The sequence below is a fragment of the Oncorhynchus masou genome, chromosome 6, assembly GCF_036934945.1.
Source record: "Oncorhynchus masou masou isolate Uvic2021 chromosome 6, UVic_Omas_1.1, whole genome shotgun sequence".
In the NCBI taxonomy this organism is placed as follows: Eukaryota; Metazoa; Chordata; class Actinopteri; order Salmoniformes; family Salmonidae; genus Oncorhynchus; species Oncorhynchus masou.
The window spans coordinates 5,829,026-5,855,009 of NC_088217.1; the positions used below are offsets into that span (position 1 = coordinate 5,829,026).

Here is a 25,984-nt window from a genome sequence, read left to right on the forward strand (position 1 = left end):
TAGACCAGAGCCCTATGAGGTAGTGCACTACTTTAGACCAGAGCCCTATGGGTGGTACACTACTTTAGACCAGAGCCCTATGGGGGTAGTACACTACTTTAGACCAGAGCCCTATGGGGGTAGTACACTACTTTAGACCAGAGCCCTATGGGGGTAGTACACTACTTTAGACCAGAGCCCTATGGGGGTAGTACACTACTTTAGACCAGAGCCCTATGGGGGTAGTACACTACTTTAGACCAGAGCCCTATGAGGTAGTGCACTACTTTAGACCAGAGCCCTGTGTGTAGTGCACTGCTTTAGACCAGAGCCCTGTGTGTAGTGTACTGCTTTAGACCAGAGCCCTGTGTGTAGTGTACTGCTTTAGACCAGAGCCCTGTGTGTAGTGTACTGCTTTAGACCAGAGCCCTGTGTGTAGTGTACTGCTTTAGACCAGAGCCCTGTGTGTAGTGCACTGCTTTAGACCAGAGCCCTGTGTGTAGTGCACTGCTTTAGACCAGAGCCCTGTGTGTAGTGCACTGCTTTAGACCAGAGCCCTGTGTGTAGTGCACTGCTTTAGACCAGAGCCCTGTGTGTAGTGCACTGCTTTAGACCAGAGCCCTGTGTGTAGTGCACTGCTTTAGACCAGAGCCCTGTGTGTAGTGCACTGCTTTAGACCAGAGCCCTGTGTGTAGTGCACTGCTTTAGACCAGAGCCCTGTGTGTAGTGCACTGCTTTAGACCAGAGCCCTGTGTGTAGTGCACTGCTTTAGACCAGAGCCCTGTGTGTAGTGTACTGCTTTAGACCAGAGCCCTGTGTGTAGTGTACTGCTTTAGACCAGAGCCCTGTGTGTAGTGCACTGCTTTAGACCAGAGCCCTGTGTGTAGTGCACTGCTTTAGACCAGAGCCCTATGGGTGGTACACTGCTTTAGACCAGAGCCCTGTGGGTGGTACACTACTTTAGACCAGAGCCCTGTGGGTAGTACACTACTTTAGACCAGAGCCCTATGGGGGTAGTACACTACTTTAGACCAGAGCCCTATGGGTAGTGCCCTACTTTAGACCAGAGCCCTATGGGTAGTGCCCTACTTTAGACCAGAGCCCTATGGGTAGTGCAATACTTTAGACCAGAGCCCTATGGGTAGTGCACTACTTTAGAACAGAGCCCTGTGGGTAGTGCACTACTTTAGACCAGAGCCCTATGGGTAGTGTACTACTTTAGTTTAGACCAGAGCCCTGTGAGTAGTGCACTACTTTAGACCAGAGCCCTATGGGTAGTGCACTATATTAGACCAGAGCCCTATGGGTAGTGCACTATATTAGACCAGAGCCCTATGGGGTAGTACACTACTTTAGACCAGAGCCCTATGAGGTAGTGCACTACTTTAGACCAGAGCCCTATGGGGGTAGTGCACTTCTTAAACCAGAGCCCTCTGGGGGTAGTGCACTTCTTAAACCAGAGCCCTATGGGGGTAGTGCACTACTTTAGACCAGAGCCCTATGGGGGTAGTGCACTACTTTAGACCAGAGCCCTATGGGGGTAGTACACTACTTTAGACCAGAGCCCTATGGGGGTAGTGCACTACTTTCGACCAGAGCCCTATGAGGGTAGTGCACTACTTTAGACCAGAACCCTATGGGGGTAGTGCACTACTTTCGACCAGAGCCCTATAGGTAGTGCTCTGTAAGGAACAATATGGTGCCATTTGGGACGTAGCCACAAGGCTTGGAGAGGAGCCGAGTGAGCAACAGTGTTACTGTAGTCTGTCCCAGTGTTACCGTAGTCTGTCCCAGTGTTACCGTAGTCTGTCCCAGTGTTACCGTAGTCTGTCCCAGTGTTACTGTAGTCTGTCCCGGTGTTACTGTAGTCTGTCCCGGTGTTACTGTAGTCTGTCCCGGTGTTACTGTAGTCTGTCCCGGTGTTACTGTAGTCTGTCCCGGTGTTACTGTAGTCTGTCCCGGTGTTACTGTAGTCTGTCCCGGTGTTACTGTAGTCTGTCCCGGTGTTACTGTAGTCTGTCCCGGTGTTACTGTAGTCTGTCCCGGTGTTACTGTAGTCTGTCCCGGTGTTACTGTAGTCTGTCCCGGTGTTACTGTAGCCTGACCCGGTGTTACTGTAGCCTGTCCCGGTGTTACTGTAGCCTGTCTCGGTGTTACTGTAGCCTGTCCCGGTGTTACTGTAGCCTGTCCCGGTGTTACTGTAGCCTGTCCCGGTGTTACTGTAGCCTGTCCCGGTGTTACTGTAGCCTGTCCCGGTGTTACTGTAGCCTGTCCCGGTGTTACTGTAGTCTGTCCCGGTGTTACTGTAGTCTGTCCCCGGTGTTACTGTAGTCTGTCCCGGTGTTACTGTAGTCTCTCCCCGGTGTTACTGTAGTCTGTCCCGGTGTTACTGTAGTCTGTCCCGGTGTTACTGTAGTCTGTCCCGGTGTTACCGTAGTCTGTCCCGGTGTTACCGTAGTCTGTCCCGGTGTTACCGTAGTCTGTCCCGGTGTTACCGTAGTCTGTCCCGGTGTTACCGTAGTCTGTCCCGGTGTTACCGTAGTCTGTCCCGGTGTTACCGTAGTCTGTCCCGGTGTTACCGTAGTCTCTCTCCCCGGTGTTACCGTAGTCTGTCGGTGTTACCGTAGTCTGTTGATTGAGTCTTTCAGATGCGTCCTGCATGTGGTAAAACAGCACTTCAGACAAGTGTTCCACTAGCAACAAACTAGTTTTGTTCATTAGAAATATAATATATAAAAACATCAATAATACATTAGTTACAATAAGGTCATACTGAATTACATTTTAAGCATCATTTTTTATTTTCATTAAGAGCCACTTAATCACAGAGAATTCACAAAATAATGTTTTATAACTAACTATTAGAGTGATGGGGATGGACTGGGTGGAGGGGTGACGAGAGGCAGGGGTGACGAGAGGCAGGGGTGACTAGAGGCAGATGTGGAGGGTTGACGAGAGGCAGGGGTGACTCGAGGCAGGGGTGGAGGGGTGACTCGAGGCAGGGGTGACTCGAGGCAGGGGTGACTAGAGGCAGGGGTGGAGGGGTGACTAGAGGCAGGGGTGGAGGGTTGACGAGAGGCAGGGGTGGAGATGTGACTCGAGGCAGGGGTGGAGGGGTGACTAGAGGCAGGGGTGGAGGGGTGACTAGAGGCAGGGGTGGAGGGGTGACTCGAGGCAGGGGTGACTCGAGGCAGGGGTGACTAGAGGCAGGGGTGGAGGGGTGACTAGAGGCAGGGGTGGAGGGGTGACTAGAGGCAGGGGTGGAGGGGTGACTAGAGGCAGGGGTGGAGGGGTGACTAGAGGCAGGGGTGGAGGGGTGACTAGAGGCGGGGTGGAGGGGTGACTAGAGGCAGGGGTGGAGGGTTGACGAGAGGCAGGGGTGGAGATGTGACTCGAGGCAGGGGTGACTAGAGGCAGGGCTGGAGGGGTGACTAGAGGCAGGGCTGGAGGGGTGACTAGAGGCAGGGCTGGAGGGGTGACTAGAGGCAGAGGTGGAGGGTTGACGAGAGGCAGGGGTGGAGGGGTGACCCGAGGCAGGGGTGACTCGAGGCATTTAATTAAGTGGGCTCGTAAAGGGGAAAACAGATTTAGACAGGCGGCAGATTTTAAACATCATTATCCGCAGTAGCCTCTACTTGTATGTTATCCTATCTAGTCATTCTGATGGCTAGAATCTGGTGTGTGTGCTGGTGTGCCCTGTGCTGTGGTGACAGACTCAAGTAGACGGCTCATGGTTCTATATTTAGTTCTGTCTGTACTGACCCTGTCTGTGTGTCTCTCTCTCTCTCTCCATCTCTCTCTCTCCATCTCCCTCTCTCCATCTCTCTGTCTCTCTCTCTCTCTCCATCTCCCTCTCTCCATCTCTCTCTCTCTCATCTCTCTCTCTCTCATCTCTCTCTCTCATCTCTCTCTCTCTCTCTCTCTCCATCTCTCTCTCTCTCATCTCCATCGCTCTCCATCTCTCTCATCTCTCTCTCATCTCTCATCTCTCTCTCTCTCATCTCTCCATCTCTCTCCATCTCTCTCTCTCCATCTCTCTCTCATCTCTCCCACTCTCTCTCTCCATCTCTCCCACTCTCTCTCTCCATCTCTCTCTCTCTCTCTCTCCATCTCTCTCTCTCCATCTCTCCATCTCTCTCTCTCTCCATCTCTCTCTCTCATCTCTCCCACTCTCTCTCTCCATCTCTCCCACTCTCTCTCTCCATCTCTCCCACTCTCTCTCTCCATCTCTCCCACTCTCTCTCTCATCTCTCTCTCCATCTCTCTCTCTCCATCTCTCTCTCTCCATCTCTCTCCATCTCTCTCTCTCCATCTCTCTCTCTCTCCATCTCTCTCTCATCTCTCCCACTCTCTCTCTCCATCTCTCCCACTCTCTCTCTCCATCTCTCCCACTCTCTCTCTCCATCTCTCCCACTCTCTCTCTCCATCTCTCCCACTCTCTCTCTCCATCTCTCCCACTCTCTCTCTCCATCTCTCCCACTCTCTCTCTCTCATCTCTCTCTCCATCTCCCCACTCTCTCTCTTTCTCCATCTCCCCCACTCTCTCTCTTTCTCCATCTCCCCCACTCTCCCCCTCTATCTTCTCTCACCTCTCTCTATCTTCTCTCACCTCTATCTTCTCTCTCCTCCAGAGGTTATGCGGTAGCCAGCAGTAGTGATGACAGGATGAATGAACCTCCAACCTCCCTGGGTCTCGTCCCTCATCAGGTGAGTCAACTCTCCCTCCCTCTTTCGCTCCCCCTGCCCTCCTTCCCTCCCTTTCTCTCCCAATTCCCCCTCTCCCTCCAACCTCCCTGGGTCTCGACCCTCATCAGGTAAGTCAACTCTCCCTCCCTCTTTCTCTCCCAATCACCCCTCCTTCCCTCCCTTTCTCTCCCAATCCCCCCTCCCTCTCCCTCCAACCTCCCTGGGTCTCGTCCCTCATCAGGTAAGTCACATGGAATAACAACACCCATCTCTCTATCCCTGCCTCTATTCATCCTGCTCGCTCTCTCGCTCACTCACTCACTCACTCACTACCACACACACACACACACTCACTCACTACCACACACACACACTCACTCACTCACTACCACACACACTCACTCACTCACTCACTCACTCACTCACTCACTCACTCACTCACTCACTCACTCACTCACTCACTACCACACTCACTACCACACTCACTCACTCACTCACTACCACACTCACTACCACACTCACTCACTACCACACTCACTCACTCACTACCACACACACTCACTCACTCACTACCACACACACACACTCACTCACTACCACACACACACACACTCACTCACTACCACACACACTCACTCACTCACTCACTCACTCACTCACTCACTCACTCACTCACTCACTCACTCACTCACTCACTCACTCACTCACTAACTACCACACACACACACCTTCCTCTCCTCCCTCTTTCCCTAATTCCCCATTCCTCTCCTCCATGGATGAGATTGCTTCTGTAGGAAATTGTAGCAATGTGCCAGGAAATGAGTGATTCAATGCGCTATAGGAAATGAGTGATTCATGTAAAGCTTTACAAAATGGATTCTGTGCCTGTTTACCATTTTGCCTAATTACAGAAGCTTGGCACGGGGAGAAGCTAGGCACGGGGAGAAGCTAGGCACGGGGAGAAGCTAGGCACGGGGAGAAGCTAGGCACGGGGAGAAGCTAGGCACGGGGAGAAGCTAGGCACGGGGAGAAGCTAGGCACGGGGAGAAGCTAGGCACGGGGAGAAGCTAGGCACGGGGAGAAGCTAGGCAGGGGGAGAAGCTAGGCACGGGGAGAAGCTAGGCACGGGGAGAAGCTAGGCACGGGGAGAAGCTAGGCACGGGAGAAGCTAGGCACGGGGAGAAGCTAGGCACGGGGAGAAGCTAGGCACGGGGAGAAGCTAGGCACGGGGAGAAGCTAGGCACGGGGAGAAGCTAGGCACGGGGAGAAGCTAGGCACGGGGAGAAGCTAGGCACGGGGAGAAGCTAGGCACGGGGAGAAGCTAGGCACGGGGAGAAGCTAGGCACGGGGAGAAGCTAGGCACGGGGAGAAGCTTGGCACGGGGAGAAGCTAGGCACGGGGAGAAGCTAGGCACGGGGAGAAGCTAGGCACGGGGAGAAGCTAGGCACGGGGAGAAGCTAGGCACGGGGAGAAGCTAGGCACGGGGAGAAGCTAGGCACGGGGAGAAGCTAGGCACGGGGAGAAGCTAGGCACGGGGAGAAGCTAGGCAGGGGGGAGAAGCTAGGCAGGGGGGAGAAGCTAGGCAGGGGGGAGAAGCTAGGCAGGGGGGAGAAGCTAGGCTAGCACATGGTATACCACACTGCTCAACATCCAGGAGAAGGGCTTGCAAGAGAAGGTCCACATTGGGCATATCTGGGTCCTTATCCACAAAGTGTCAGTGTCGGACAGCTGGTCTAGGATCTGGCCATATAATATGATAGGCTCTGAGACACAGTGGATGTGGGCTCTAACCCTGTTCCCTATATAGTGAGCTCATGGATGTGGCTCTAACCCTGTTCCCTATATAGTGAGCTCATGGATGTGGCTCTAACCAGAAGTAGTTCACTACTGTACACCATGCATTCTGGCTGCTGGTCTGGCTGCTAGTCTGGCTGCTAGTCTGGCTGCTAGTCTGGCTGCTAGTCTGGCTGCTAGTCTGGCTGCTAGTCTGGCTGCTAGTCTGGCTGCTAGTCTGGCTGCTAGTCTGGCTGCGGGTCTGGCTGCGGGTCTGGCTGCGGGTCTGGCTGCTGGTCTGGCTGCTGGTCTGGCTGCTGGTCTGGCTGCTGGTCTGGCTGCTAGTCTGGCTGCTGGTCTGGCTGCTGGTCTGGCTGCTGGTCTGGCTGCTGGTCTGGCTGCTGGTCTGGCTGCTGGTCTGGCTGCTAGTCTGGCTGCTAGTCTGGCTGCTAGTCTGGCTGCTAGTCTGGCTGCTGGTCTGGCTGCTAGTCTGGCTGCTGGTCTGGCTGCTGGTCTGGCTGCTGGTCTGGCTGCTGGTCTGGCTGCTGGTCTGGCTGCTAGTCTGGCTGCTAGTCTGGCTGCTAGTCTGGCTGCTAGTCTGGCTGCTGGTCTGGCTGCTAGTCTGGCTGCTAGTCTGGCTGCTAGTCTGGCTGCTGGTCTGGCTGCTAGTCTGGCTGCTGGTCTGGCTGCTAGTCTGGCTGCTAGTCTGGCTGCTAGTCTGGCTGCTAGTCTGGCTGCTAGTCTGGCTGCTAGTCTGGCTGCTGGTCTGGCTGCTGGTCTGGCTGCTGGTCTGGCTGCTAGTCTGGCTGCTAGTCTGGCTGCTAGTCTGGCTGCTGGTCTGGCTGCTGGTCTGGCTGCTAGTCTGGCTGCTGGTCTGGCTGCTAGTCTGGCTGCTAGTCTGGCTGCTAGTCTGGCTGCTAGTCTGGCTGCTGGTCTGGCTGCTGGTCTGGCTGCTAGTCTGGCTGCTGGTCTGGCTGCTGGTCTGGCTGCTGGTCTGGCTGCTGGTCTGGCTGCTGGTCTGGCTGCTAGTCTGGCTGCTAGTCTGGCTGCTAGTCTGGCTGCTAGTCTGGCTGCTAGTCTGGCTGCTAGTCTGGCTGCTAGTCTGGCTGCTGGTCTGGCTGCTAGTCTGGCTGCTAGTCTGGCTGCTAGTCTGGCTGCTAGTCTGGCTGCTAGTCTGGCTGCTAGTCTGGCTGCTGGTCTGGCTGCTAGTCTGGCTGCTAGTCTGGCTGCTAGTCTGGCTGCTAGTCTGGCTGCTAGTCTGGCTGCTAGTCTGGCTGCTGGTCTGGCTGCTAGTCTGGCTGCTGGTCTGGCTGCTGGTCTGGCTGCTAGTCTGGCTGCTAGTCTGGCTGCTAGTCTGGCTGCTAGTCTGGCTGCTAGTCTGGCTGCTAGTCTGGCTGCTAGTCTGGCTGCTAGTCTGGCTGCTGGTCTGGCTGCTAGTCTGGCTGCTAGTCTGGCTGCTAGTCTGGCTGCTAGTCTGGCTGCTAGTCTGGCTGCTGGTCTGGCTGCTAGTCTGGCTGCTAGTCTGGCTGCTAGTCTGGCTGCTAGTCTGGCTGCTAGTCTGGCTCTGTTAACAGGAAACTAGGCTGGGATGATATGATATGATATGTTGAGAGGAGAGAATGATACTCTGCCCCTCTTAGACCTCCTCCGACAGCCTGTCCCAGACAGACTAATTTGTCCCCCTCGAAGAGACGTAAAGGAGAGGAGAGAATGATACTCTGCCCCTCTTAGACCTCCTCCGACAGCCTGTCCCAGACAGACTAATTTGTCCCCCTCGAAGAGGTGTAAAGGAGAGGAGAGAATGATACTCTGCCCCTCTTAGACCTCCTCCGACAGCCTGTCCCAGACAGACTAATTTGTCCCCCTCGAAGAGGTGTAAAGGAGAGGAGAGAATGATACTCTGCCCCTCTTAGACCTCCTCCGACAGCCTGTGCCAGACAGACTAATTTGTCCCCCTCGAAGAGGTGTAAAGGAGAGGAGAGAATGCTACTCTGCCCCTCTTAGACCTCCTCCGACAGCCTGTCCCAGACAGACTAATTTGTCCCCCTCGAAGAGGTGTAAAGGAGAGGAGAGAATGCTACTCTGCCCCTCTTAGACCTCCTCCGACAGCCTGTCCCAGACAGACTAATTTGTCCCCCTCGAAGAGGCGTAAAGGAGAGGAGAGAATGATACTCTGCCCCTCTTAGACCTCCTCCGACAGCCTGTCCCAGACAGACTAATTTGTCCCCCTCGAAGAGCGTAAAGGAGAGGAGAGAATGATACTCTGCCCCTCTTAGACCTCCTCCGACAGCCTGTCCCAGACAGACTAATTTGTCCCCCTCGAAGAGCGTAAAGGAGAGGAGAGAATGATACTCTGCCCCTCTTAGACCTCCTCCGACAGCCTGTGCCAGACAGACTAATTTGTCCCTCTCGAAGAGGCGTAAAGGAGAGGAGAGAATGATACTCTGCTCCTCTTAGACCTCCTCCGACAGCCTGTCCCAGACAGACTAATTTGTCCCCCTCGAAGAGGCGTAAAGGAGAGGAGAGAATGATACTCTGCTCCTCTTAGACCTCCTCCGACAGCCTGTCCCAGACAGACTAATTTGTCCCCCTCGAAGAGCGTAAAGGAGAGGAGAGAATGATACTCTGCTCCTCTTAGACCTCCTCCGACAGCCTGTGCCAGACAGACTAATTTGTCCCCCTCGAAGAGCGTAAAGGAGAGGAGAGAATGATACTCTGCCCCTCTTAGACCTCCTCCGACAGCCTGTCCCAGACAGACTAATTTGTCCCCCTCGAAGAGGCGTAAAGGAGAGGAGAGAATGATACTCTGCCCCTCTTAGACCTCCTCCGACAGCCTGTCCCAGACAGACTAATTTGTCCCCCTCGAAGAGCGTAAAGGAGAGGAGAGAATGATACTCTGCTCCTCTTAGACCTCCTCCGACAGCCTGTCCCAGACAGACTAATTTGTCCCCCTCGAAGAGGCGTAAAGGAGAGGAGAGAATGATACTCTGCTCCTCTTAGACCTCCTCCGACAGCCTGTCCCAGACAGACTAATTTGTCCCCCTCGAAGAGGCGTAAAGGAGAGGAGAGAATGATACTCTGCCCCTCTTAGACCTCCTCCGACAGCCTGTCCCAGACAGACTAATTTGTCCCCCTCGAAGAGGCGTAAAGGAGAGGAGAGAATGATACTCTGCCCCTCTTAGACCTCCTCCGACAGCCTGTCCCAGACAGACTAATTTGTCCCCCTCGAAGAGGCGTAAAGGAGAGGAGAGAATGATACTCTGCTCCTCTTAGACCTCCTCCGACAGCCTGTCCCAGACAGACTAATTTGTCCCCCTCGAAGAGCGTAAAGGAGAGGAGAGAATGATACTCTGCTCCTCTTAGACCTCCTCCGACAGCCTGTCCCAGACAGACTAATTTGTCCCCCTCGAAGAGGCGTAAAGGAGAGGAGAGAATGATACTCTGCCCCTCTTAGACCTCCTCCGACAGCCTGTGCCAGACAGACTAATTTGTCCCTCTCGAAGAGGCGTAAAGGAGAGGAGAGAATGATACTCTGCTCCTCTTAGACCTCCTCCGACAGCCTGTCCCAGACAGACTAATTTGTCCCCCTCGAAGAGGCGTAAAGGAGAGGAGAGAATGATACTCTGCTCCTCTTAGACCTCCTCCGACAGCCTGTGCCAGACAGACTAATTTGTCCCTCTCGAAGAGCGTAAAGGAGAGGAGAGAATGATACTCTGCTCCTCTTAGACCTCCTCCGACAGCCTGTCCCAGACAGACTAATTTGTCCCCCTCGAAGAGGCGTAAAGGAGAGGAGAGAATGATACTCTGCTCCTCTTAGACCTCCTCCGACAGCCTGTGCCAGACAGACTAATTTGTCCCCCTCGAAGAGGCGTAAAGGAGAGGAGAGAATGATACTCTGCCCCTCTTAGACCTCCTCCGACAGCCTGTGCCAGACAGACTAATTTGTCCCCCTCGAAGAGGCGTAAAGGAGAGGAGAGAATGATACTCTGCCCCTCTTAGACCTCCTCCGACAGCCTGTCCCAGACAGACTAATTTGTCCCCCTCGAAGAGGCGTAAAGGAGAGGAGAGAATGATACTCTGCCCCTCTTAGACCTCCTCCGACAGCCTGTGCCAGACAGACTAATTTGTCCCTCTCGAAGAGGCGTAAAGGAGAGGAGAGAATGATACTCTGCTCCTCTTAGACCTCCTCCGACAGCCTGTCCCAGACAGACTAATTTGTCCCCCTCGAAGAGCGTAAAGGAGAGGAGAGAATGATACTCTGCTCCTCTTAGACCTCCTCCGACAGCCTGTGCCAGACAGACTAATTTGTCCCCCTCGAAGAGGCGTAAAGGAGAGGAGAGAATGATACTCTGCCCCTCTTAGACCTCCTCCGACAGCCTGTGCCAGACAGACTAATTTGTCCCCCTCGAAGAGGCGTAAAGGAGAGGAGAGAATGATACTCTGCCCCTCTTAGACCTCCTCCGACAGCCTGTCCCAGACAGACTAATTTGTCCCCCTCGAAGAGGCGTAAAGGAGAGGAGAGAATGATACTCTGCCCCTCTTAGACCTCCTCCGACAGCCTGTGCCAGACAGACTAATTTGTCCCTCTCGAAGAGGCGTAAAGGAGAGGAGAGAATGATACTCTGCTCCTCTTAGACCTCCTCCGACAGCCTGTCCCAGACAGACTAATTTGTCCCCCTCGAAGAGGCGTAAAGGAGAGGAGAGAATGATACTCTGCTCCTCTTAGACCTCCTCCGACAGCCTGTCCCAGACAGACTAATTTGTCCCCCTCGAAGAGGCGTAAAGGAGAGGAGAGAATGATACTCTGCTCGTCTTGGTTATTCTACGACTGAGAAACTAATTTGTCTCCCTAATGCCGAGCCATGGACCGAATAAATACCTACCTACACTTCCTGTCATAAGTAGCATCACTGCAACACATAGTTGTCACATTAAATGAGAGACTGGTGTCTTCTGTCTGCGGGACAGAGGGACTGGTGTCTTCTGGTGTCTTCTGTCTGCGGGACAGAGGGACTGGTGTCTACTGGTGTCTTCTGTCTGCGGGACAGAGGGACTGGTGTCTACTGGTGTCTTCTGTCTACGGGACAGAGGGACTGGTGTCTTCTGATGTCTTCTGTCTGCGGGACAGAGGGACTGGTGTCTACTGGTGTCTTCTGTCTACGGGACAGAGGGACTGGTGTCTACTGGTGTCTTCTGTCTACGGGACAGAGGGACTGGTGTCTACTGGTGTCTTCTGTCTGCGGGACAGAGGGACTGGTGTCTTCAGAAGTAGTAGTGAACGTCCTCCTAGGGCACACCGCCTCAGTGCTAACAGTATAACTCTGGTTCATAGACACATGATTACTGCAGACAACAGCTGGGAGTTGATATTGTTATTGATGTTAGTGCAGGGGGAGTTGAACGTCCTCCTAGGGCACACCACCTCAGTGCTAACAGTATAACTCTGGTTCATAGACACATGATTACTGCAGACAACAGCTGGGAGTTGATATTGTTATTGATGTTAGTGCAGGGGGAGTTGAACGTCCTCCTAGGGCACACCGCCTCAGTGCTAACAGTATAACTCTGGTTCATAGACACGTGATTACTGCAGACAACAGCTGGGAGTTGATATTGTTATTGATGTTAGTGCAGGGGGAGTTGAACGTCCTCCTAGGGCACACCGCCTCAGTGCTAACAGTATAACTCTGGTTCATAGACACATGCTGACTTGGTTTAGTTTTAGGATTAGATTTAGGATTAAGGTTTAGGGAACGTAGGATTTTGTATGGGAATCAATTCTTTGGTCCCCACCAGGATAGTAATACAAAGTGTGTGTTTGTTGACTGTGATGGTTGTGAGCTGCAGAGGAAGAGAGTTTAGGACACAGATAGTTAGGGACACAGTGCTCTCCGGTGGTTGTCTGGAGAACGACACAGGTCCACCACTCTCCCGTGGTTGTCTAGAGAACGACACATGTCCACCTCCCTCCCGTGGTTGTCTAGAGAACGACACATGTCCACCTCCCTCCCGTGGTTGTCTGGAGAACGACACATGTCCACCACTCTCCCGTGGTTGTCTAGAGAACGACACATGTCCACCACCCTCCCGTGGTTGTCTGGAGAACGACACATGTCCACCTCCCTCCCGTGGTTGTCTGGAGAACGACACATGTCCACCACTCTCCCGTGGTTGTCTGGAGAACGACACAGGTCCACCACCACTCTCCCGTGGTTGTCTGGAGAATGACACATGTCCACCACCCTCCCGTGGTTGTCTGGAGAACGACACAGGTCCACCACCACTCCCGTGGTTGTCTGGAGAATGACACATGTCCACCTCCCTCCCGTGGTTGTCTAGAGAACGACACATGTCCACCACTCTCCCGTGGTTGTCTGGAGAACGACACATGTCCACCACCCTCCCGTGGTTGTCTGGAGAACGACACAGGTCCACCACCACTCCCGTGGTTGTCTGGAGAATGACACATGTCCACCTCCCTCCCGTGGTTGTCTAGAGAACGACACATGTCCACCACTCTCCCGTGGTTGTCTGGAGAACGACACATGTCCACCACCCTCCCGTGGTTGTCTGGAGAACTACACGTAGCCAGGAGAGTGGTGGAGACAAGTCTACAAAATTAATTGACACCAAATGATCAATCCCACCGTGGTGCTGTGTGCTAAATGGCACAAACAGAGATGGTATGATATGCAGATTCTTCAGAGAGATTCAACCCCCCGTTGATTTATTCCACATGTTGTTGTGTTACAGCTTGAATTCACAATGGATTAGATTTTTTTTATCTCTCACTCATTTACCCCATAGTGAAAATATTTGTATTTAAATGTTGGCAAAAAATATCTAATTTACATACGTATTCACGCCCCTTTAGTTAATACTATGTAAAAGCTCTTTGGAAGCGATTATAGCTGTGAGTCTTTCTGGGTAAATCTGTAAGAGCGATTAAAGCTGTGAGGGTTTCTGGGTAAGTCTCTAAGAGCGATTACAGCTGTGAGGGTTTCTGGGTAAGTCTCTAAGAGCGATTACAGCTGTGAGGGTTTCTGGGTAAGTCTCTAAGAGCGATTACAGCTGTGAGGGTTTCTGGGTAAGTCTCTAAGAGTTTTCCACATCTGGACTGTACAACATTTGCCCATTTTCAAAATTTTTCAAGCTCTGTCAAGTTGGTTGTTGATCATTGCTAGACTGACTTTTTCAGGTCTTTGCAGTAGATTTTCAAGGAGATTTATGTCAAAACTGTAACTCTGCAACATTCATCGTCTTCTTGGTAAGCAACTCCAGTGTGGATTTGACCTTGTGTTTTAGGTTATTGTCCTGCTGAAAGGTGAATTCATCTCCCCGTGTCTGGTGGAAAGCAGACCAAGTTTTCCTCTAGGGGAAAAAAAGTCCTTAACGATGACAAGCATGTCCATAACATGACGCAGCCGCCACTATTCTTGAATATATGGAGAATGGCACTCCGTGATGTGTTGTCCTGTTTGGGGCAAATCTAATACAAAAAGTGAATTACTTAGCCACATTTGTTGCCGTTTTACTTTAGTGCCTTGTTGCAAACAGGATGCATGCTTTGAAATATTTGTATTCTGTAAAGGCTTCCTTCTTTTCACTCTCATTTAGGTTGGTATTATGGAGTAGCTACAATGTTGTTGATCCATCCTCAGTTTTCTCCACAGCCATTAAACTCTGTAACTGTTTTAAAGTCACCTTGATGGACACTACTTGCAACATTACTAAGAAGAGTCCTTCATTCGATTCCAGAGCCCCTTCTCTCTTTTCTGACACCTCTGTATTTGTATTTTTCTCTCTGTCTCCCCCCCTCTCTCTCTCTGAGCCTCCCCCCCTCTCTCTCTCTGAGCCCCCCCCCCTCTCTCTCTCTCTCTCTCTGAGCCTCCCCCCTCCTCTCTCTCTCTGAGCCCCCCCCTCTCTCTCTCTCTCTCTGAGCCCCCTCTCTCTCGCTCTCTCGCTCTCTCGCTCTCTCGCTCTCTCTCTCTGAGCCCTCTCTCTCTCTCTGAGCCCTCTCTCTCTCTCTCTCTGAGCCCTCTCTCTCTCTCTCTCTCTGAGCCCTCTCTCTCTCTCTCTCTCTGAGCCCTCTCTCTCTCTCTCTCTCTCTCTCTCTCTCTCTCTCTCTCTCTCTCTCTCTCTCTCTCTCTCTCTCTGAGCCCCCTCTCTCTCTCTCTCTCTCTCTTTCTCTGAGCCCTCTCAATTCAATTCAAAGGGCTTTATTGGCATGGGAAACATGTGTTAACATTGCCAAAGCAAGTAAGATAGATAATATATAAAGTGAAATAAGCAATAAAAATTAACAGTAAACATCACACATACAGAAGTTTCAAAACAATAAAGACATTACAAATGTCATATTATTTATATATATATATATATATACACACATATACATACAGTGTTTTAACAATGTACAAATGGTTAAGGACACAGGATAAAATAAATAAGCATAAATATGGGTTGTATTTACAATGGTGTGTGTTCTTCACTGGTTGCCCTTTTCTCGTGGCAACAGGTCACAAATCTTGCTGCTCTGATGGCACACTGTGGAATTTCACCCAGTAGATATGGGAGTTTTTCAAAATTGGATTTGTTTTCAAATTCTTTGTGGATCTGTGCAATCTGAGGGAAATATGTGTCTCTAATATGGTCATACATTGGGCAGGAGGTTAGGAAGTGCAGCTCAGTTTCCACCTCATTTTGTGGGCAGTGAGCACATAGCCTGTCTTCTCTTGAGCCATGTCTGCCTACGGCGGCCTTTCTCAATAGCAAGGCTATGCTCGCTGAGTCTGTACATAGTCAAAGCTTTCGTTAATTTTGGGTCAGTCACAGTGGTCAGGTATTCTGCCGCTGTGTACTCTCTGTGTAGGGCCAAATAGCATTCTAGTTTGCTCTGTTTTTTTGTCAAGTAATTATCTTCTTGTTTTCTCATGATTTGGTTGGGTCTAATTGTGCTGCTGTCCTGGGACTCTGTAGGGTGTGTTTGTGAACAGAGCCCCAGGACCAGCTTGCTTAGGGGACTCTTCTCCAGGTTCATCTCTCTGTAGGTGATGGCTTTATTGTGGAAGGTTTGGGAATAGCTTCCTTTTAGGAAGCGGCTCTTTTCTGAATTTTATTAATTAGTGGATATCGGCCTAATTCTGCTCAGCATGCATTATTTGGTGTTCTACGTTGTACACGGAGGATATTTTTGCAGAATTCTGCATGCAGTCTCAATTTGGGGTTTGTCCCATTTTGTGAAGTCTTGGTTGGTGAGCGGACCCCAGACCTCACAACCATAAAGGGCAATGGGCTCTATGAATGGTTCAAGTATTTTTAGCCAGATCCTAATTGATATGTTGAAATTTATGTTCCTTTTGATGGCATAGAATGCCCTTCTTGCCTTGTCTCTCAGATCGTTCACAGCTTTGTGGAAGTTACCTTAACTTACCTCTCTCTCTCTCTGTCTCTCTCTCTGTCTCTCTCTCTCTGTCTCTCTCTCTGTCTCTCTCTCTCTCTGTCTCTCTCGCTGTCTCTCTCGCTGTCTCTCTCGCTGTCTCTCTCGCTGTCTCTCTCGCTCTCGCTCTCTCTGTCTCTCTCGCTGTCTCTCTCGCTGTCTCTCTCGCTGTCTCTCTCGCTGTCTCTCTCGCTGTCTCTCTCGCTGTCTCTCTCGCTGTCTCTCTCGCTGTCTCTCTCGCTGTCTCTCTCGCTCTCTCTCTCGCTCTCTCTCTCGCTCTCTCTCTCGCTCTCTCTCTCGCTCTCTCTCTCTCTGTCTCTCACACTCTCTCTCTCTCTCTCTCACACTCTCTCTCTCTCTCTCTCACACACTCTCTCTCTCTCTCTCACACTCTCTCTCTCTGTCTCTGTCTCTCTCTTTCTGTCTCTGTCTCTCTCTTTCTGTCTCTCTGTCTCTCTGTCTCTCTCTCTCTCTCTCTCTATGATGATTGGAGCAGAAAATAAATAAAATATTAATATGTTGTAATACCAGTTAAACACCAGATGGCAGGGTTGTCACACAGTTAACCTCACAGACAGTTAACCTCACAGACAGTTGACCTCACAGACAGTTGACCTCACAGACAGTTGACCTCACAGACAGTTGACCTCACAGACAGTTGACCTCACAGACAGTTGACCTCATAGACAGTTAACCTCACAGACAGCTCACCTCACAGACAGTTAACCTCACAGACAGCTCACCTCACAGACAGTTGACCTCATAGACAGCTCACCTCATAGACAGCTCACCTCACAGACAGCTCACCTCACAGACAGCTCACCTCACAGACAGCTCACCTCACAGACAGCTCACCTCACAGACAGCTCACCTCACAGACAGCTCACCTCACAGACAGCTCACCTCACAGACAGCTCACCTCACAGACAGCTCACCTCAGACAGCTCACCTCACAGACAGCTCACCTCACAGACAGCTCACCTCACAGACAGTTAACCTCATAGACAGTTGACCTCACAGACAGTTGACCTCATAGACAGTTGACCTCATAGACAGTTAACCTCACAGACAGTTAACCTCACAGACAGCTCACCTCACAGACAGTTGACCTCATAGACAGCTCACCTCATAGACAGCTCACCTCATAGACAGCTCACCTCATAGACAGCTCACCTCACAGACAGCTCACCTCACAGACAGCTCACCTCACAGACAGCTCACCTCACAGACAGCTCACCTCACAGACAGTTAACCTCATAGACAGTTGACCTCATAGACAGCTCACCTCACAGACAGCTCACCTCACAGACAGCTCACCTCACAGACAGCTCACCTCACAGACAGCTCACCTCACAGACAGCTCACCTCACAGACAGTTAACCTCAGACAGTTAACCTCAGACAGTTAACCTCACAGACAGTTAACCTCACAGACAGTTGACCTCACAGACAGTTGACCTCATAGACAGTTGACCTCATAGACAGTTCACCTCATAGACAGTTCACCTCATAGACAGTTGACCTCATAGACAGTTAACCTCATAGACAGTTAACCTCATAGACAGTTAACCTCATAGACAGTTAACCTCATAGACAGTTGACCTCATAGACAGTTGACCTCACAGACAGTTGACCTCACAGACAGTTAACCTCACAGACAGTTAACCTCACAGACAGTTAACCTCACAGACAGTTGACCTCACAGACAGTTGACCTCACAGACAGTTGACCTCACAGACAGTTAACCTCACAGACAGTTGACCTCACAGACAGTTGACCTCACAGACAGTTGACCTCACAGACAGCTCACCTCACAGACAGTTAACCTCACAGACAGTTAACCTCACAGACAGTTGACCTCACAGACAGTTAACCTCACAGACAGTTGACCTCACAGACAGTATGTATTGCATCAATAAATCTCTGTTTTTAACGAGAGTTGTGGGAAGTAAGTGATCCTTTTCTTATCTTTCTCAGATCAGAGGGTTTCTGTCCAGATTTGACAACGTTCTACCGGCCAGTCTGGCGTTCGACAAATGCACTGCCTGCTCACAAATCGTAAGTACTGTTCTTCTAGAGACACACACACACACACACACACACACACACACACACACACACACACACACACACACACACACACACACACACCTCATTAAGATAGTGGTGAAGGTCCAGTTGATTGTAAAGAGAACCATAAGGAGTGTATCAGAATGAAGTGTGTTGTTAATGTCACTGTCATCTGGTAGTAGTTACACACACACACACACACACACACACACACACACTGGAGTGTTATTACCCTGGAGACCTGTGGGTGTTGAAAGTGTTCACATCCCATAAACCTGTGTGTGTCTGTCTGCAGTGTTCAGCAGTGTTGGTCAGGTTGGCATCGTGGGCATAGCTAATGGCACAGTCTCCCAAATGTTAGAGGCAGTTTTCAAGTTTTACCGTGAAATGCTGAATACAACAGGTGTAGTAGACCTTACAGTGAAATGCTGAATACAACAGGCGTAGTAGACCTTACAGTGAAATGCTGAATACAACAGGTGTAGTAGACCTCACAGTGTTATGCTGAATACAACAGGTGTAGTAGACCTTACAGTGAAATGCTGAATACAACAGGTGTAGTAGACCTCACAGTGTTATGCTGAATACAACAGGTGTAGTAGACCTTACAGTGAAATGCTGAATACAACAGGTGTAGTAGACCTCACAGTGTTATGCTGAATACAACAGGTGTAGTAGACCTCACAGTGAAATACTGAATACAACAGGTGTAGTAGACCTTACAGTGAAATGCTGAATACAACAGGTGTAGTAGACCTTACAGTGAAATGCTGAATACAACAGGTGTAGTAGACCTTACAGTGAAATGATGAATACAACAGGTGTAGTAGACCTCACAGTGAAATGCTGAATACAACAGGTGAAGTAGACCTTACCGTGAAATGCTGAATACAACAGGTGTAGTAGACCTCACAGTGAAATGCTGAGTACAACAGGTGTAGTAGACCTTACAGTGAAATGCTGAATACAACAGGTGTAGACCTCACAGTGAAATGCTGAATACAACAGGTGTAGTAGACCTCACAGTGAAATGCTGAATACAACAGGTGTAGTAGACCTCACAGTGAAATGCTGAATACAACAGGTGTAGTAGACCTCACAGTGAAATGCTGAATACAACAGGTGTAGTAGACCTCACAGTGAAATGCTGAATACAACAGGTGTAGTAGACCTCACAGTGACATGCTGAATACAACAGGTGTAGTAGACCTCACAGTGAAATGCTGAATACAACAGGTGTAGTAGACCTTACAGTGAAATGCTGAATACAACAGGTGTAGTAGACCTCACAGTGAAATGCTGAATACAACAGGTGCAGTAGACCTTACAGTGAAATGCTGAATACAACAGGTGTAGTAGACCTCACAGTGAAATGCTGAATACAACAGGTGTAGTAGACCTCACAGTGAAATGCTGAATACAACAGGTGTAGTAGACCTCACAGTGAAATGCTGAATACAACAGGTGTAGTAGACCTCACAGTGAAATGCTGAATACAACAGGTGTAGTAGACCTCACAGTGAAATGCTGAATACAACAGGTGTAGTAGACCTCACAGTGAAATGCTGAATACAACAGGTGTAGACCTCACAGTGAAATGCTGAATACAACAGGTGTAGTAGACCTCACAGTGAAATGCTGAATACAACAGGTGTAGTAGACCTTACAGTGAAATGCTGAATACAACAGGTGTAGTAGACCTTACAGTGAAATGCTGAATACAACAGGTGTAGTAGACCTCACAGTGAAATGCTGAATACAACAGGTGTAGTAGACCTCACAGTGACATGCTGAATACAACAGGTGTAGACCTCACAGTGAAATGCTGAATACAACAGGTGTAGTAGACCTCACAGTGAAATGCTGAATACAACAGGTGTAGTAGACCTTACAGTGAAATGCTGAATACTACAGGTGTAGTAGACCTCACAGTGAAATGCTGAATACAACAGGTGTAGACCTCACAGTGAAATGCTGAATACAACAGGTGTAGTAGACCTCACAGTGAAATGCTGAATACAACAGGTGTAGTAGACCTTACAATGAAATGCTGAATACAACAGGTGTAGACCTCACAGTGAAATGCTGAATACAACAGGTGTAGACCTCACAGTGAAATGCTGAATACAACAGGTGTAGTAGACCTCACAGTGAAATGCTGAATACAACAGGTGTAGTAGACCTCACAGTGAAATGCTGAATACAACAGGTGTAGTAGACCTCACAGTGAAATGCTGAATACAACAGGTGTAGACCTCACAGTGAAATGCTGAATACAACAGGTGTAGTAGACCTCACAGTGAAATGCTGAATACAACAGGTGTAGTAGACCTCACAGTGACATGCTGAATACAACAGGTGTAGTAGACCTTACAGTGAAATGCTGAATACAACAGGTGTAGTAGACCTCACAGTGAAATGCTGAATACAACAGGTGTAGTAGACCTTACAGTGAAATGCTGAATACAACAGGTGTAGTAGACCTTACAGTGAAATGCTGAATACAACAGGTGTAGTAGACCTCACAGTGAAATGATGAATACAACAGGTGTAGACCTTACAGTGAAATGCTGAATACAACAGGTGTAGTAGACCTTACAGTGAAATGCTGAATACAACAGGTGTTGTAGACCTTACAGTGAAATGCTGAATACAACAGGTGTAGTAGACCTCACAGTGAAATGCTGAATACAACAGGTGTAGTAGACCTTACAGTGAAATGCTGAATACAACAGGTGTAGTAGACCTTACAGTGAAATGCTGAATACAACAGGTGTAGTAGACCTCACAGTGAAATGCTGAATACAACAGGTGTAGTAGACCTCACAGTGAAATGCTGACTTTACAAGTCCTTTAACCCACAATGCCGTTCAAGAAATAGAGTTAAGAAAATATTGACTAAATGAACTAAAGTTAAAAATAGAAAGTAACATAATAAAATAACAATACCGAGGCTATATACTGGGGGTACCGAGTCAGTGTGCTGGGGTACAGGTTAGCTGAGGTAATATGGACATGCAGGTGGGGGTACAGGTTAGCTGAGGTAATATGGACATGCAGGTGGGGGTACAGGTTAGCTGAGGTAAATGGACATGTAGGTGGGGGTACAGGTTAGCTGAGGTAATATGGACATGTAGGTGGGGGTACAGGTTAGCTGAGGTAATATGGACATGTAGGTGGGGGTACAGTGATTATACATAGATAATAAACAGTAGCAGCAGTGTACAAAGCAAATGTGGGGGGGTCGTCAATGTAAATAGTCCGGTGGCCATTTGTTTAATTGTTCAGCAGTCTTATGGCTTGTGGGTAGAAGATGTTGGGGAGCCTTTTGGACCTAGATTTGGCGCTCCGGTAACGCTTACCGTGCGGTAGCAGAGAGAACAGTCTATGACTTGGGTGGCTGAAGTCTTTGACCATTTCTTTGGGCCTTCCTCTGACACCGCCTGGTATAGAGGTCCTGGATGGCAGGAAGCTTGGCCCCAGTGATGTACTGGGCCGTTCGCACTACCCTCTGTTAGTGCCTTGTGGTTGGAGGCCGAACAGTCGCCGTACCAGACAGTGATGCAACCCGTCGGGATGCTCTCGATGGTGCAGCTGTAGAACTTTTGAGGATCTGGGGACCCATGCCACATCTTTTCAGTCTACTGAGGGGGAGGAGTCTTTGTAATGTCCTCTTCACGACTGTCTTGGTGTGCTTGGACCATGTTAGTTTGTCGGTGATGTGGACACCAAGGAACTTGAAGCTCTCAACCTGCTCCACTACAGACCCGTTGTTAAGAATGGAGAGGTGCTCGGTCCTCCTTTTCCTGTCGTCCACAATCATCTCCTTTGTCTTGATCACGTTGAGGGGGAGGTTGTTGCCTTGGCACCACACGGTCCCTATAGGCTGTCTCGTTGTTGTCGGTGATCAGGCCTACCACTGTTGTGTCATTGGCAAACGTAATGATGGTGTTGGAGTTGTGTTGCTACCTACCTTCACCACCTGGGGGCGGCCCGTCAGGAAGTCCAGGATCCAGTTGCAGAGGGAGGTGTTTAGTCCCAGGGTCTTTAGCTTAGTGATGAGCATTGTGGGCACCACGGTGTTGAACGCTGAGCTGTAGTAAATGAACAGCATTCTCACGTAGGTGTTCCTTTTGTTCAGGTGGGAAAGGGCAGAGTGGAGTGCAATAGAGATGGCATCATCTGCGGATCTGTTTGGGCGGTATGCAAATTGGAGTGGGTCTCGGGTTTCTGGGATAATGGTGTTGATGTGAATCATGGCTGCCGACGTGTGTCATTGGTTAAGAGCCAGCACACCCCATCTCTTTCCCATCAGGCTTTGGTCTCTAGTGTTGAGCGCTTTGATTGGCTGCAGAGGGGTACAGTAAGCCTGAGGGTGAAATAGAGAACCCACGCCCTTCTCTCGCTCTTTCTCTTCCTCTCTCTCTGTCTTCTCTTCCTCTCTCTCTGTCTTCTCTTCCTCTCTCTCTGTCTCCTCTTCCTCTCTCTGTCTCCTCTTCCTCTCTTAGTCTTCTCTTCCTCTCGCTCTGTCTTCTCTTCCTCTCGCTCTGTCTTCTCTTCCTCTCTCTCTGTCTCCTCTTCCTCTCTCTCTGTCTCCTCTTCCTCTCTCTCTGTCTCCTCTTCCTCTCTCTCTGTCTCCTCTTCCTCTCTCTCTGTCTCCTCTTCCTCTCTCTCTGTCTCCTCTTTCTCTCTCTCTGTCTCCTCTTTCTCTCTCTCTGTCTCCTCTTTCTCTCTCTCTGTCTTCTCTTCCTCTCTCTCTGTCTTCTCTTCCTCTCTCTCTGTCTCCTCTTTCTCTCTGTCTCCTCTTCCTCTCTCTGTCTTCTCTTCTTCTCTCTCTGTCTTCTCTTCTTCTCTCTGTCTTCTCTTCCTCTCTCTCTCCTCTTCCTCTCTCTGTCTCCTCTTCCTCTCTCTCTCCTCTTCCTCTCTCTCTGTCTCCTCTTCCTCTCTCTCTGTCTCCTCTTCCTCTCTCTCTGTCTCCTCTTCCTCTCTCTCTGTCTCCTCTTCCTCTCTCTCTGTCTCCTCTTCCTCTCTCTCTGTCTCCTCTTCCTCTCTCTCTGTCTCCTCTTCCTCTCTCTCTGTCTCCTCTTCCTCTCTCTGTCTCCTCTTCCCCTCTCTCTTCTCTTCCCCTCTCTCTGTCTTCTCTTCCTCTCTCTCTGTCTCCTCTTCCTCTCTCTCTGTCTCCTCTTCCTCTCTCTCTGTCTCCTCTTCCTCTCTCTCTCCTCTTCCTCTCTCTCTCTTCTCTTCCTCTCTCTCCTCTTCCTCTCTCTCTGTCTCCTCTTCCTCTCTCTCTTCTCTTCCTCTCTCACACCCTCTCTCTTCTTTCCATTAAATTCAAAGTGGCTTTATTGGGAAACATATGTTCTATATTGCCAAAGCAATATAGTGTAAAAATACTAAACATAATGTAACAACATGAACAAGAAACTTTTAGAAATGTGAACAGTAAATATTGCACTCAAAGTTTAAAAATATATATACAAATAAATAATAAATAAAAATAAATAAATAAATAAAGAGAAAAATAGATAAATATTTACACTGCTCAAAAAAATAAAGGGAACACTAAAATAACACATCCTAGATCTGAATGAATTAAATATTCTTATTAAATACTTTTTTCTTTACATAGTTGAATGTGCTGACAACAAAATCACACAAATTATCAATGGAAATCAAATTTATCAACCCATGGAGGTCTGGATTTGGAGTCACACTCAAAATTAAAGTGGAAAACCACACTACAGGCTGATCCAACTTTGATGTAATGTCCTTAAAACAAGTCAAAATGAGGCTCAGTAGTGTGTGGGGCCTCCACGTGCCTGTATGACCTCCCTACAACGCCTGGGCATGCTCCTGATGAGGTGGCGGATGGTCTCCAGAGGGATCTCCTCCCAGACCTGGACTAAAGCATCCACCAACTCCTGGACAGTCTGTGGTGCAACGTGGCATTGGTGGATGGAGCGAGACATGATGTCCCAGATGTGCTCAATTGGATTCAGGTCTGGGGAACGGGCGGGCCAGTCCATAGCATCAATGCCTTCCTCTTGCAGGAACTGCTGACACACTCCAGCCACATGAGGTCTTGCATTGTCTTGCATTAGGAGGAACCCAGGGCCAACCGCACCAGCATATGGTCTCACAAGGAGTCTGAGGATCTCATCTCTGTACCTAATGGCAGTCAGGCAGTCGAGCACATGGAGGGCTGTGCGGCTCCCAAAGAAATGCCACCCCACACCATGACTGACTCACCGCCAAACCGGTCATGCTGGAGGATGTTGCAGGCAGCAGAACGTTCTCCACGGCGTCTCCAGACTCACGTCTGTCACATGTGCTCAGTGTGAAGAGCACAGGGCGCCAGTGGCGAATTTGCCAATCTTGGTGTTCTCTGGCAAAGGCCAAACGTCCTGCATGGTGTTGGGCTGTAAGCACAACCCCCACCTGTGGACATCGGGCCCTCATACCACCCTCATGGAGTCTGTTTCTGACCGTTTGAGTATACACATGCACATTTGTGGCCTGCTGGAGGTCATTTTGCAGGGTTCTGGCAGTGCTCCTCCTGCTCCTCCTTGCACAAAGGCGGAGGTAGCGGTCCTGCTGCTGGGTTGTTGCCCTCCTACGGCCTCCTCCACGTCTCCTGATGTACTGGCCTGTCTCTTGGTAGCGCCTCCATGCTCTGGACACTACGCTGACAGACACAGCAAACCTTCTTGCCACAGCTCGCATTGATATGCCATCCTGGATGAGCTGCACTACCTGAGCCACTTGTGTGGGTTGTAGACTCCGTCTCATGCTACCACTAGAGTGAAAGCACCACCAGCATTCAAAAGTGACCAAAACATCAGCCAGGAAGCATAGGAACTGAGAAGTGGTCTGTGGTCTGTGGTCCCCACCTGCAGAACCACTCCTTTATTGGGGGGTGTCTTGCTAATTGCCTATAATTTCCACCTGTTGTCTCTCTCCCATTTGCACAACAGCAAGTGAAATTTATTGTAAATCAGTGTTGCTTCCTAAGTGGACAGTTTGATTTCACAGAAGTGGGATTGACTTGTAACAGTGTATGTGCAGGCCTCAGGTTAATTTCAAATCAGAAACGTCTAACACATCATTGTGATTTCTACAACGCTGTTGGCTGGTCGTCATTGACCTTGCGTAGGCTGAAACACTGGTATACACTGATTTATAAGGACATATTGGGTAAAATGCCATTTTTATCTCTGTTCTTTTTTAGCCAGGTCAGTAAATTCATATCAATTACCATTCTGATTTGCTTCTAACAGTACCAAGAATTAGAACAGGTCATAGTAGAAATAGTTTTAGTTACTTAGCTCTGTGGTCCTGGAATTCTCTCCTGAACATTTTAAAATGTGATGATCGAGTTTCGTTGGTGGAGTTTAAACACTTGATCGATGTATATATCATAGAAGAGTGTAATTGTTTTTAGGACAGCTGTTTTTAGTCAAGACGTTTGTGTTTTTTAACGTAAAATGTTTCTGTTGTACTGACACTACAAGCTTGGCACATTTCCATATGTATGAAACACCTTTGGCAGCAATTACAGCCTCGAGTCTTCTTGGGTATGACGCTACAAGCTTGGCACACTTGTATTTGGGGAGTTACTCACATTCTTCTCTGCAGATCCTCTCAAGCTCTGTCAGGTTGGATGGGGAGCATCGCTGAACTTTTTCAGGTCTCTCCAGAGATGTTAGATCGGGTTCAAGTCCAGGCTCTGGCTGGGCCACTCAAGGACATTCAGAGACTTGTCCTGAAGCCACTCCTGCTACATGTTTTGTTGCCCTTCCCCAGATCTGTGCCTCAACACAATCCTGTCTCTTGAGCTCTACGGAAAACTCCCTTTGACCTCGTGGCTTGGTTTTTGCTCTGACATGCACTGTCAACTGTGGGACCTTTATATAGACAGGTGTGTGACTTTCCAAATCATGTCCAACCAATTTAATTTACTACTGTTATGACTTCTAGGAGTAGTGGGGGCGTAGTCAGGCGCAGAGGGTAAAGGAAAACTGAATTTATTCCAGAGAAA

The 25,984-nt window shown here is 49.6% G+C and overlaps 1 protein-coding gene across 2 annotated transcripts in view; it reads left to right on the forward strand.

The window, feature by feature from the left end:
* Nucleotides 1-25,984, forward strand: part of atg7 (ATG7 autophagy related 7 homolog (S. cerevisiae)) — a 126,775-nt gene that overhangs the window by 42,699 nt on the left and 58,092 nt on the right. For both annotated transcript variants that reach the window (XM_064967453.1, XM_064967454.1), the window contains exons 16-17: nucleotides 4,611-4,686; nucleotides 17,854-17,934. In XM_064967453.1, coding sequence (XP_064823525.1) covers nucleotides 4,611-4,686; nucleotides 17,854-17,934 — 157 coding nt within the window. The remainder of the gene's footprint in view (nucleotides 1-4,610; nucleotides 4,687-17,853; nucleotides 17,935-25,984) is intronic.